General features: G+C 40.8%; 1 protein-coding gene across 1 annotated transcript in view; it reads left to right on the top strand.

The window, feature by feature from the left end:
* Positions 1–13,369, top strand: part of LOC117674300 (phosphatidylinositol 3,4,5-trisphosphate 3-phosphatase TPTE2-like) — a 50,966-nt gene extending 37,597 nt beyond the window's left edge. The window contains exons 11-19 of the mRNA XM_034432237.3: positions 2,786–2,867; positions 4,841–4,929; positions 5,482–5,543; positions 6,324–6,404; positions 7,195–7,300; positions 10,286–10,383; positions 11,336–11,431; positions 11,928–11,998; positions 13,103–13,369. Of these exons, the coding sequence (XP_034288128.1) occupies positions 2,786–2,867; positions 4,841–4,929; positions 5,482–5,543; positions 6,324–6,404; positions 7,195–7,300; positions 10,286–10,383; positions 11,336–11,431; positions 11,928–11,998; positions 13,103–13,205 (788 nt within the window). The 3' untranslated portion in view covers positions 13,206–13,369. The remainder of the gene's footprint in view (positions 1–2,785; positions 2,868–4,840; positions 4,930–5,481; positions 5,544–6,323; positions 6,405–7,194; positions 7,301–10,285; positions 10,384–11,335; positions 11,432–11,927; positions 11,999–13,102) is intronic.
* The last annotated feature ends 700 nt before the right edge of the window (positions 13,370–14,069 follow it).

Below are 14,069 nucleotides of genomic sequence, written 5' to 3'. Positions count from 1 at the left end.
AATTCTTGCGTTGTAATGTCAAAACATCTGGAAGATACAAAACATCTAGAAGGGAAAACTGCTTCAGTTATAGATTAATCTATTTTTTTTGGTTCACTTCTTGTCAAGCTTCATTGTGGCAAGTGTTGAATCAAACTTTTCTAGGTTTACAACATCAATAATCAAGATTCTGGTCCCAATTGTGGTCATAAATTGAGGACTACCTGTAGCTCAGCAGTATCTAAAAACTATAGATGTTAAGTGAAGACTGTTTCTGTTAGCAACAAGATTCAATATAATAGGGAGGAGGGTTGAACATGTTGCTGTTTGCTACCCTGTCAACTCCAATAGAAATTTGAAATTAATATAGTTTTGCTTTTTTTCTACACCATTTAATAGCATGCATCTTTGTGCATGTATTTAATGAACCACTTCAGGTGGCCATATGCTGCTGAGCTTTGAATACGGAGATGAAATACATATTGTAATTTGATACATCTGATTCTATAAATATAGAATGTAGATGTTTTTATTGCTAATTTTTTAAAAATCTTCTCCAATCTGTTGTTAAAACTGGCATTTCCACTGACTAATTAGGAGGGAGGCAGATTTACATCAAATTTATATAAAATTTGGTATAGATCAGGAGTTGCCAGCCTTTTTGGAGTAGGTACATTTAAAGTTTTGAGTATAAATGGTGTTGTTGCAAAACAATTGCTGGTAAAGATTGCCTGTTCTCAATATAGCTGGCAGGAATGTAACCAATTTCAAAGTAAAGGTTTGCCAGAATGTTACCTGCCATGCCATTAGTGAGGGTGTCTTGCCCTCACTAATTGAAAGAGGCGGTGGTGAGGCCCCTCCTCAAGAAGCCTGCTCTGGATCCGGCTGTTTTGGCTAACTATCGTCCGGTCTCCAACCTTCCCTTCTTGGGGAAGGTTGTTGAGAGTGTGGTGGCGCGACAGCTTCCTGGGTACCTGGATGAAGCTGTCTATCTGGATCCGCTCCAGTCCGGCTTCAGGCCTGGGCACAGCACGGAAACGGCATTGGTCGCATTGGTGGATGATCTCTGGAGGGCTCGGGATAGGGGTTGCTCCTCTATCCTGGTCCTGTTAGATCTCTCAGCGGCTTTTGATACCATTGACCATGGTATCCTGCTGCGCCTGTTGGAGGGGTTGGGAGTGGGGGGCACCGTTTTGTGGTGGTTCTCCTCCTATCTCTCCGACCGGTCGCAGTCGGTGTTGGCAGGGGGGCAGAGGTCGATCCCAAGGCGCCTTGTTTGTGGGGTGCCGCAGGGGTCGGTCCTCTCGCCCCTTCTGTTCACCATTTATGTGAAGCCGCTGGGTGAGATCATCCGTGGCTTTGGGGTGGCGTTCCATCAGTACGCTGATGATACTCAGCTGTACATCTCCACCCCAGACCATCCCAATGATGCCCTTGAAGTGATGTCCCGGTGCCTGGAGGCCGTCCGGATCTGGATGGGGAATAACAGGCTTTGACTTAACCCTTCCAAGACCGAGTGGCTGTGGCTTCCGGCGTCCCGATATAGCCAGCTGGTGCCATTGCTGGCTATTGGGGGCGAGTTATTGGACCCACGGACAGGGCTCGCAACTTGGGCGTCCTCCTGGATGCACGGCTATCTTTAGAAGAGCATATGACGGCCATGGCCAGGGGGGCTTTTTATCAGTTTCGCCTGATTCGCCAGTTGCGTCCCTTTCTGGATCAGGACTCCTTACGCACAGTTACTCAGGCACTCGTCACTTCCCGCCTGGACTACTGCAATGCTCTCTACATGGGGCTCCCCTTGAGGAGCACCTGGAGGCTCCAACTGGTGCAGAATGCGGCCGCGCGGGGGATTATGGGAGCGAGGGGGCGCTCCATGTGACACCTCTCCTGCGTGAGCTGCGTTGGCTTCCAGTGGTCTTCCGGGTGCGCTTCAAGGTGTTGGTCACCACCTTTAAAGTGCTCCATGGCGTAGGACCTGGGTATTTGCAGGACCGCCTTCTGCCGCCGATAGTCTCCCACCGACCAGTATGCTCCCACAGAGAGGGACTCCTCAGGGTGCCGTCAGCCAGGCAATGTCAGATGGCAACCCCCAGGGGGAGGGCCTTCTCTGTGGCAGCTCCTGCCCTCTGGAACAATTTGCCCCCGGAGATACGAAGGATATCGGATCTCCGGGTCTTTCGCCGTTCCCTAAAAACTTTTCTTTTCCATCAAGCAGGGCTGGCGTGAACCCCCCCCCCCTTTTTTTTTTTAACTTTTTAAATTGTCAATGGGTTTTAGTTTGAATGTTTTAAATTTTGGGCCAAAGTCATATAATTCTTTTAAAAAATTTAAATTTTGTATTGGTATGTGTTTTAGTTCTGGCTGTGCACCGCCTTGAGTCCACTAGGAGAAGGGCGGGATACAAATTTGAAAAAAAAAAGTTAGTATTCCTTTTACTGGATATGCTACTATATATATTGCCCTTGCTTAGTGTTGCCCTTTTTCTGAGCAGATGGGCGCAGTTCCAAACGAAACATGTTGATTAAAGTTGCTTAACATTTTTATTTTCTTAAGGAACCCAGATATTCATGAAAGAAGGATGAAAATATGCACTTTCCCATTTTAAAAACGGGGTATTTTAATATTAAAAAAATCAGGTGGAGCATGGAGTTGTGTAGATGCCTGAAGGGAACTGTGGGGTAAATAATGTCCCAAGTATCATTTAAGGTCTAGATATTTGTCCAAAGTATTGCTTTTTAATCTTCCTAATGGAACTTGGTCTCTGTTTATATACATAATATCTGTATAATATTTTTTCCTGCAGGTGAGCAAGGCTATGACCCAGAGATTTTCCATTATAGAGTGGAGCGGATGTTTATTGATGACCACAGTGTTCCCTCTCTAGCGTAAGTATGATTCTGCAATGGTTCTATGTAGATTTGACAATAAACCAATTGGCTGAATAAACCAAGTCCAGTTGATTAAAGTTTGCAGATATCTATAGTCTATGAAAATCTATAGATTATTGAATTTATATATTACTGTCCCACAACTGTTGGCAGTTCACAATATTAAGGTACAAATAAAATAGCCAAAATAAAATGTAAATTAATTAAAACTGTACAACTGAACCCTGCAACATCAGTTAACATTCAAAGGCCCTCTGGAATATCTTACTTCTAACTTGTTTCCTGAAAATTGTAATCAATGGACTCAATATCATCTCCAGAGAGAGAGGCCATTCCAGAGGGCAGGGGTCATCAGAGAGAAATAGTGCCTGTGGACTTCAGTCCCATCACTTCCTAGAAATAAAGCAATACCAGCAGCTTCTCCCTGGAGAAAAGACTCCCTGGAGAAACTAGATCAGTATAAGTCTACTTGTATTTGTGAAACCAGATTACAGGGGACAAGTATATGGTTGCCATGGAGGCCATGAATTCCTGGGTCTTCCCTTACCTAGTATTCAGAGCCAGTAAAATACGGGCTAGGGTGAGGTCATCCAGCACCAAAAAGAGAGAGGAGCCTGCTGAAAGACCAAAGAACTCAGCAAGGGAATCAACTAGTAGAAATCCCTACTGTCTAATTCATATGCAAACATTTGCATCCTGTTGATTCTGGTGCGGAACTGCAGTCACAAATAAAGAGTCTTTTTGAAACAGTGCTACATTCCTTCCTGCCTTTTGTAGCTATAGGATCCGAGATCAAGAAGGGCAGAATTCTGAAACCAAATTTAGGTAATACATGTCAGGTCTGTTAATTTATTCACAAGTAGGTTGTGGGCGAAAGTGGTTTTACTGCAGGTAGAAATGGCATTTACTAGCAGCCAATTGGAGCCAAGGTCCTTGGTAGTAATTTTAGTAATTTTTTAAGAGAGTGCATGTAATTAAACACAATAGAAAGAAATTAAAACATTATGTGCAATATAAATAACAATAACAATCAAACTATCTAGTAACATATGTATTTCCTAATACCATATCATAATATAATACTAACACAACCTTAAAAGATGTAATAGAAAGAAGGGATGACCTTATGGAACAGAAGGAAGAGGTGCTACCAAGATAAGGGTCAGATAAAAAAAATCTAGTCCGGAACAAAATTGTAACCTGAGAAAACGTCTCATACAAGATGTTTTCTTATTTCTCATAAATGGGGGGCAGGGGGGATGCATTTAGGTTGCAGGTTTGTATTACTGTAACTTTATAGTAAAAATAGTATTGGCCTGCATGATTTCACTTTCCTAGTCTGGTCTACCTTGAAAGGCTGATAGTACAGTATAAATTCAGAATCAAACCCACTGGATATAAGCAGGGATGGTCATCAAATTGTTGATTACTCTTCCTCCTCAATTGCTTTTCTGGGCCAACCCACCATAATTGGGATCATCCTGCTGCCATCCTTAATGATGTGCTCACAATACATGTCCCTCCCTTACAAGCCAGTTAACTAACCATACAGCCACACTCTAGGCTCAGTAGTCCGGTTCTTGCCAAGCCACTCTAGCCTTCCTCTATTCCCATAATCTATCATAATATCTCTCAAAATGCTCTTCCTCATGAAAGCCCTCCTGCCTAATCTACCTGTCTCCTCTCCCAAGAAAAAAAGACTGTTAATAAATTCAGCTTGTTTCCAATTGTGAGCAACAATGTAAGCCCTTTTAGTGGGAAGTCCTTAAAATTTCTCCTATGAACGTTGTGCTTCATATGACTTATCTCCAGAGGCAACTAAAGAATCCTAAATGGAAATAGTATGTGGTTATAAGAAATTCCACTGCCAGATGGATTTGTGCTGTTCTGATAAATGAAAGAACATTTTAATTTTTCTACAGTAATATCTACATAAGCTCTTAAACAAGGCATTCTTCCTTTTCTTTAAGGGAGACACTCACATTCACTGCCAGTGTGAGGGAGTGGATGGAACAGGACAACCACAATGTTATAGCAATACACTGTAAAGGTGGGAAAGGTATGTGAACTTTCTGGTTTCCTAAAGATCCCTGTTTTGACAATTGTTCTGGTTCAGGAGATGGTGTAAAATGATGCCCTGAATTGGACACAGAGGTAGCAGCGGTCAGTATTAATGCTGAAGGGCTGATAAAATGGTTTCAGATAATGTATTAGTTAAGGGATGTGCTGACCATAGCCTCACATGGTCTTGAAAAATAGCCCTATGCAGAACGCCCTGTAGTGATCCAGTCTCTTTCAGACATGCTCAAGGGGAATGTCATTTTTAGTCCTTCTGTAAACTTTAAGAGTATTAGTCATTATCTGAGATGCATGGAAATTCTGTAATAGATTTAGCATTCACTGATAGTATCTGTCTGCAAAAGCTGTTTGCATCACCTGGTGATAGATGTACAGGGTGAACTTTTCGTAGGTTCAGATGCTTTTCAGATTTGTTAGGAAGTACAGGGGTGGGATTGCTTAATACGGATGCTGTCATTGCCTCATTCTTGGGGACAAGTAAACATGACAGAATCATTATTCCTAAATCACTGATTTCCCCTTTTTGATACAGGTAGGACTGGAACTATGATTTGCATCTGGCTTATTGACAGTGGCCAGTTTAAGACTGCACAGGTACCAAAGTAATGTTGATCTTTTTCCTCTTGTTTCTGAATGAATTAAAGTATCTAAAATGACTATGCAGAGCATGTTGAAAAATGCTACCTCCTATAATTTCTTCTGTGTGGGTTCCAAATGTAAAATGGGATTAAAAACTGTTACTTTCAGTATGGCTTGACCAAACCACCTAGCATGCAACTTCTTGTTTGTTCAATGTCATCTTTGATAAGGACTTTGAATTTGTCATATCCAGGACTTCATGTAATAGAGCCTGGTATGTTGTTCTGTCACTGTGTGAAATTTCTTCAGCAAGGCTTGTTCCTATTTGTGTCCAATTGTTTTTTTTTCTCTGATTACTATTTTACCTGTTTGTTTGCAGTAAATGTTAAATTGACCAACTTTTAATTACTTGGATGTCTCCTGGAATTCTATTTAAAGTTGACATTAACTGAGGTGTTGCCCATAGAATTGCTTCCAAAAATTGCTTATGATTTGTAATTTATGTGACTGAAAAGGAAAATAATTAAATATGTATTACAGTAACTGTTTCTTTAATTAAATCCAAATTAAGTTTTGCCCGACTCTGCCCAGTTGGTTTTCTTGGACACATCTATTTTCTGAAGTATAGCTCTGGTATGGTACTCATAAATAATGAGTAGTTCTGAGGCATTCTGCCAATCCAAAGCTGTGCACTTTTCTTATATAAGATTTCTAGTTAGTTGTTCTTAAACCAAATACTGTAAGTATTTGTAACTAAATACAGTAGTTATAGTAACACCATTCTCAATTTTTAAGGAAAGTTTGGAGTACTTTGGCAAACGAAGAACTGATGAAACTACTAGCACCAAGTTTCAGGGTGTTGAAACTCCATCACAGGTAAAAATGTACTATGAAGCCATGTGTAAGGTTGAATCAAAGAACTAATGCAATTGATTGGCAAAAAATAGCTGTGTAATTTAAATAGTTATTTCCTGTTTTACCTTGCATTTCTTAAGTGCTACTTCACTTCTTTTATCCAATCATATGAGCTTTGGGTTTGGTCATGTTTTGATTAAGTGAAATTTGGGACATGAATGTTAAATTTTTCCCCCTTATGAAGTCAAACATCAGAGAATGGTATGGGAAATATCTTGGGAGATGGGGCAAAGAGATGCTGCCTAGAGAATGGTCAGATAAGAGACAGTGTATCCCACAGCTGGATAATAGTTGGGACAAGAGGCTCAGAAGGGAGTTTCTTGGGCTGTACCTTCAGACTTTCAAATTTCTATTAATGTAGCTTCACAATAAAGTAGAATTAGTTTATCTGATCTTGTTTCCTGTATGGCAACTTGGTAAGGCTGACATCAGTTTTGCAAGTTTGAAAGTACAGTTCTCCCACTGTCTCATGTATAGCCTGAGAAACTCAGGAGGGTCCTTCCTGAGCCTGCTGCCCCATCCACCATCCAACTGCAAGGTATTCCCTGGGCAATATCTCTTTGCTCCATCTCCCAACAACTTTGCCACATATCATGACAAATAGCCTTTCCTTTTTTGGGGATTAGCAGGGCATTTGCTTTCCTTAAGATTTTGATTTCATACAGATATGAATATTTAATTATCTATATTTATTATAGATTTCTTTACAAAATTATTTTTGTCTCAAGGCACTCCTAAATTTTATTTGCAGAGTAGGTATGTAGAATATTATGCAATCTTGAAATCGGAATACAACCTGATCCTCCCACGAGAGAAGCCTTTCAGAATCAGATGCATAAAAGTCTATGCTATTGAAGGTAAGTGCCACTAAAATGCTGTAGGAAGGGGATTTTCCAGTTGATGCTGCAATCTCAGCACCTAGATCAGTTGGGTTCTCTCCATCACACAGTACTAAACCATCAGAGTAGGTCTGTGAATGATCAGGCTGAATATTCTTGACATTTACAGCTTGCTGGACTCATTCTAGCTGGTCAGTTCATATCCACAAAAAAAAGCATGGCTGTTGATTGTGTTGAAACAGACTGCCCCATCTCCCTCTGTTGGAAGTAGAATTTAAAAAACAAACAAGGACCTGGGGAAGAACTTGGAAAGAAGTTACAGAAGTAAGGTGGGAGAAAGAGTGGAGTTTAATCTCTCTTTGAACAGCCTCTATTAAATTGCTAGAATGTTTATAAATCAAAGGAGAAGTCTAAGTAATTTAATCAGAAGGAACATCTGATTTAAAAGTCAGTTTTTTGTAGAAATAGGTAAAACAGGATTTTGCATTAGATTTTTAGTTTGTTTTCTGTATTTATTTATGCAGGATAATACATTGGCTATATTATGCTCAGCTCTCTGTTATCCTTTCTTCAAACTTGACATGAAGACATTAGATTCATTTAGGATACTTTTATGAGTTGGAATCTCTGTAGTTTCTCTTCTGAGTTCCATGAAAGTCGCTATTTATAGCAGACCAGTATCATTTTAAAAAGAGGATGTTCAAACCCTTCAGACTATTTCCACACATGTTCAGCCACCATTTTAGCTGGGTAGCAGCTACAACATATCCTTGTGTTGGTGCTGTTTTAGCCCACTGATGTCAATCTAGGAAGTGAATTGACCAGTTGCCTTGGGTTTCAAGAGACCTGTGCTCCTCTTTGGTGGAGATTCTTTATTCAACCTGTCTCTCAGCATTTTAAGTTTTCCATTGCAGAAATGTGCTTGTACATTTGGGGAAAGTACACAAATACAGAATTGCTGGTTTAGCAGCATTGCAAGTTTCAGAGGTTGGAAGGCAAGTTTGCTGCCATGAAGCTGAAAGCTGTTGAGATTTTTCAATGCACCTGCAATTTCTAAGCAATCTATCTCCCTATTGCACAGCTTTCTTTCATACTATAGTTGCATCCCCCCCCACAAATCAGTGGACACATAAATGCATAGCCATACATGAAACATTGAAAAACACACTGTCAATTTTAGTCTTTTCCTTTTGTGAAGAGTGAAAGGAATGCTTGCTTAGATGTGGATCAAGTGAAAGGCAGTTATTGGCCAGCTTGAAAATAAAGCAATCTAGGAATGATTGATTGATGGTTCTCTATGAATTATAGATTAGCAAACCTATAAATACTATTGTATTCCTAGCATTTAAATCAAATTGACAGAACAGTCCAAATCAAACTTGGGAGCATTTTAAACTGGATTGGTACAGACTAGGACCGTGATGGCGAGCCTATGGCACGCGTGCCACAGGTGGTACGCAGAGCCCTTATTGCCGGCATGCCCAGGTCCACCGCATATGCGCGCAGCTCCCATCGGCCAGCTGGTCTTCCGGTCTCTGCCACGCATGCACGGAGGCAGAGCCTTCCCCTATCTCTGCAGATTCTACCCTCTGCAGATGCCTCTCGGTGGCAGGAAAGCAGGAGAAAGCTAACACGCGATGGGGGGGGGAAACTACAAAGATCTGAGGAGGCACGGAAAGCAAGAGAAAGCTAGGATTCGATGGGGGAGGAACTTTGGAGATCGTGGAAGGCAGAAGAAAGCTAGGATTCGATGGGGGAGGAACTTTGGAGATCGTGGAAGGCAGGAGAAAGCTAGGATTCAATGGGGGAGGAACTTTGGAGATCGTGGAAGGCAGAAGAAAGCTATGATTCAATGGGGGAGGAACTTTGGAGATCGTGGAAGGCAGGAGAAAGCTATGATTCAATGGGGGAGGAACTTTGGAGATCGTGGAAGGCAGGAGGCAGCTCTTTAACACAACTAAAGCACAGCTCTTTAGTCAGATCTCTTCCCCCTACAAGCGCGGCTCTTTTAAACAGGGAAAGAAGACAGGCAAGAGAACGAACACGTGTAGCAGGAAGCTCTGCAGTTGCCCGATCATCAGCCAAGCGAATTCCGGCTCTAGAGCCACCTCAAACCCCACAGCCCACGAGCGAGGCGGAAGAAGGGAAAAGCCCCTCTCTTTTCAGTTCCCCATTGGGCTAGCTCCGCCAAAGGCTGCCTCCGGTCTCGGAGCCAGTTCCCTCCTAAAGTTTCAAGGGCCACCACATGATTTCCATGAACTTGAGCTGAGCAGAATTGCGGGGCCGAGCTTGGTGAATGTGGCGGCTCCTGTTTTTCCCAACTGCCGAGTGCTCATTTAGAGAAGAGGAGCTGGGGAAACAGGCAAGGTGCAGCGGCGGTGGTGACAGGCAGGTGTCGGGGAAGCACTGAGGGCACCATATGCATCTGGGACGCCCCACTTTGGGCTCTCCACTTAGGTGGTGATAGGTGCAGCCAGTCCCCGTCCACCACCTGCTTGACTTGCAGCTCCCAGTGGGAAGGAGCCCAGGCAAGCCTCATGTTTGGAGCTTCCTCGGGGGCAGTCTCGGCCCCGCCATCTTGGCAGCGCCATGCGCTGGACGGAGAACAGCTGTCTCACCAGGGAACGGGCCGGTACCTAGTTGTCCTCTGGTAAGAGGTATGCCGGCCCACTTGGAAAAAGTGGGGGGGCGCATTGGGGGGGCACGCATACGCAGTGTGGGCGCATGTGTAGAGGGAGCATGGGGGGTGTCGTGCACGCATGCGTAAATGGGAGTGCACATTGCATTATGGGTTCCGGCACGCGGGAGCGCAACAGCGCTCACCCGCTCAGACTTTTGGCACGCAATGCCAAAAAGGTTCGCCATCATTGGACTAGGAGATGAAAGAGCTGGTCATTTTGCAACATCACAGGATATTTTTGGTTTAAAATATGAATTCCATTGTTTGGTTCCAGTAATTATTTAATGCGTCTTGTCTCCAATTCTCTTCTTTCCCCTCTTTAGGAGTTGGTAAAGGCAATGGGACTGATTTCAAAATAAAGATAATCATGAAGAAGGAAATAGCATTTCAATGCAATTGTGCAACACTAATGAACTGCAAGGTCAGAGCTTCATGTTAATTTAAGGATCTTGCAGTCATGAAGGCCAGGATTTGTTGATAGAGTTCCCATTCATCCCATGTTCAATTGCTGCACAGATGTGTATACTGCAGTGGAAACTGATGCATCCTTGCTTTGAATTCCCTGATAGGCAGTAATGAATAAAGTAGTGAGAAGGGCCATGCTTAGTGGTATGCATGCCAGGTATTTGTTTCAATTCAGTCTGTAGTATTTATAAATGGGGAGGAGAAACTTATTTGAGGTCCTGGAGAACCAGTATAAAAAAGAAAGTACTAGCGACACTAATAATCTGACTTGCAATATGGCAGCTTCTGCAATTCCTTTTGGCTGTGTTGTGAGAATAACATCCTTTTACAATTCTTTACAAAAATAGCTAGCATGCTATTTGACTACAATCCAGAAAGGCTGTTAGATTATTATATGTCAGGTAAATTCCCACAAATAGTGATAAATTAACTAGAGGTGGCACTAATCTATCTGAGGATCAGAGAATAATGCATTTTTAATGCTCATGCCCTGAGAGAAGTAACTTTTGAGAAGCAAACTAGGAAAAGCTGCATTCAAAGTAGAGCTAATTATTACTAGAGCATTAGTGGAGAACTCTTAATGTTGCATGTGGCTGTATAGTTATAGAACTATAATCTGTTCAAGAGCTAAATGGCAGTTTTATGGCATGACTTCTTACCCTTAAAATTTCCTTTTGAGCCTGAATGGGTAATGCAATGTGCACATAACTGTCAGTCTCTCACATACATAATCTTGTCCTCTGAAGTGGAGAGACTTATTGAAACATTAACAGATACTGAGCTGAACCTCCCTCCAAGCTCCTTCATGGTGATTTCAGTGCATGAGAAAAAAAACTAAAAAACTAGTCTTGCATTTGGTGAGAGACATTTAGTGAATGAGAATAAGATGTGTATCTATTTTGTTTCAGTTGTTCCTTGATCATGAAAATGACCTGTTAGCAATTGGTTTGAAGAACTGTCCTATCATCAGAAATGATGTGAAAGTCAGATTTGAAGCTACTTCTGTAAGTTGAGTAATGGTGACTTGGTTATATACCTTTCACATTTGTAACTGTTGAAATAGTTATTCCATTCCATCTCAGTCACAAAACCTTTAAACGTTTTAACCATCCTGCTGACCTTACACCCACCTACCAAACTTGGCTGACTTTAAAAAACTAAGCTGGGTAGGCCTGTTTTGGAGTCCACCAGGAAATGTCAGACTAAAAAAACTCTAAAAAGCAGTGGCAAACTACTTCCAGATTGTTATTAAGGAAATTGCATAGACATGCCACAAAGTGACCAATTGTTGATTTGGATTGGGAAAAAAAAAAAAACTTCAGACTTTTCTGTTTTGCAGTCTTAAGCTGCTAGACTTCTCTGCATAAATTGACCAGAAGTGGCCAGTTTAAGACATCTTATTGTGGATTTCAGTTCTTTCTATATTTTGGCTGTGATGATGGCTTGATGTTTTATCTAAGTAGCATTAACTTTATTTCTTGTCTTTTTTAAAAAATGTAGGATATTCCAAAAGGCTATGATGGCTGTGCTTTCTTTTTTTGGTTCCACACAGCTTTTATACGGGACTATCAGTAAGTTGTAATGTTTGAAAGCACACATGTACTGGAAAAGAAAGCAAAAATGCACCCAGACTTATGAGCCAGGGTGTAAGAGACTTTAGGTTACACCCTGAGACTAGAAGTTAGCTTAAGTCTCCATAGAAAGAGACAGTCATTTCTTTATTTCTATGTGGTTGTATATTTTGAGGGGATAGTCTGTTGAGAAAAGGAGGCCTGCCATTTAATATTGCTTGGTATGAACCAACTCTTGAGAAAATGCCAGCTTAAAAAAAAAAGCCTCTACCATGTTGAGAGATGTTCCTATGTTCCTATTACTGGTTTTCCTTTAATGGATTTATAAAGCTTATCAAGTCTCTTAAGAAAAGTTATGTGATTATTTAGTAAAAACTCATAACTCTTTTTTTGAAAATAATTCCTCAGTGGTACCATTCAGTTTGTCACTGCAGATAAATAACTTTATTTGCCATGTAGGAGATCCAAAATACTAGAGTGGCACCTTAGTGCTTTTAAGCAAGGGGATAATTTCTGTTGCAAGTGTTATTTCTCTTTCTTTAGTCTCTATTAAACTATGTTTCATATTGCTTGTTTGCTAATGTTTGGAAACACATTTAGCGTTGGCTAGAATTTATTTTGCAGTCAAGCTATATTTTTCCCCAAACTATGCTCTTCTTAAACTATTTATATTTATTTACTTGGGGGCATTTATACACTTTTCCCTCCCAATTGCATCTATTGATTGCATCTGTGTGACATCATCAAAAATGAGTATTGCCACGTGCCAATAGTCATGAAAATATGAGTTTTATGTGCTTGAAAATTCAGCTTTCTTAGATGTGACACACCTGTCATTCTTTCTATGAGTAATGTTTGGAGGTGAATGATAGCATTGCAGAGACACAATGGCACTATCCATGCACAGGAGACAGACATGTGCATTCTTAATGGGAACCAAAGGGTTGCTGAAGAGCTGAATATTTTTCTGGGAAAAGAAAATAAACAGGCTATATTCTGTTACTTCAATATTCAGTGTTATAAGAAAAAATATTTTGTTCCCTTCTGTGCAACAGTTTAAATCATTTACATTAAGAGAACTAGTTTTTTTCCTCTTTTTCCTAGTCTTTTCCTCACAAGAAATGAAATCGATAACTTACACAAGCCAAAGATGTGGAAGATGTTCAGAGATAATTTTGCTGTGGAGATAGTTTTCACTGACCCATGACTGAAGCAAGCAGAAACAGACTTAACTGGAAATTGCATAATTCAGTAACCTGGTTTCGCACCCGATATGGAATTGTATTTTGAGACTACTACTTCTCAGTGTGCAGAATCACCTTGAATGTAAAAATAAAACTAAGGCCTAGTGCGCTATCATGATTACAACAATTAATTTTGCCATCTGGATTATGTGTAAGACAATTACAGAGTCTTCAAAGAGTTTTACTACTCTCTTCTGTTCCCACCCCTCTTTGTCAACTCAGTAGCAAGTTCACAAGTTCTTCATCATCTTATTCTGATCTTATAAAAATCTTTTTAAAATGACCAGGTTATTGGCCAGTTTCCAATAGTAGTTTATGACTGGGAGTCTGGAGATCAGGCATAATTATATTGTAATGACTTCTAATGCCAGATTCATCAGATTTATGTGTGAGCCATGATGTCCCAAGGTTTGAGATCAAAGATTTTACCTGCTTTCTCTCTCTCCCTCTCTCTCTCTGCATTCCATAGGCCTTTTACTGAGTTTCTGATTTGGTGTATTTGGGTTAATTTTTATGCTACACGTGGGAACCCCAAACATTGTCAGATCAGATAATTTCATAATTTGCATTGATTGGGAAGGCTTTAAAATCACAGTTCAGTTTCCAGGCACAATAGGAGTAGATGTACGGAGAATATCATGTTAGGAAAAGTTGCCACAGAAGTTCATTGTTTTAAAATGGCTGGAGTTTATGATATGTAATGATGATGGCTCCTTCACCATAGATAGTGCATGTAAGTGATTACATTACCTCCCCAAATTTTTCCTTATAAATAACCTTTCATGTTTTCTTTGGCAAGCAAGAAATTCTACCTGTTGATTTAGTTA

The sequence above is a fragment of the Pantherophis guttatus genome, chromosome 1, assembly GCF_059756535.1.
Source record: "Pantherophis guttatus breed Tessera chromosome 1, ASM5975653v1, whole genome shotgun sequence".
Lineage (NCBI taxonomy): Eukaryota > Metazoa > Chordata > Lepidosauria > Squamata > Colubridae > Pantherophis > Pantherophis guttatus.
The sequence above is the reverse complement of the archived record's forward strand: the minus strand, read 5'-3'. Positions and strand labels throughout refer to the sequence as shown.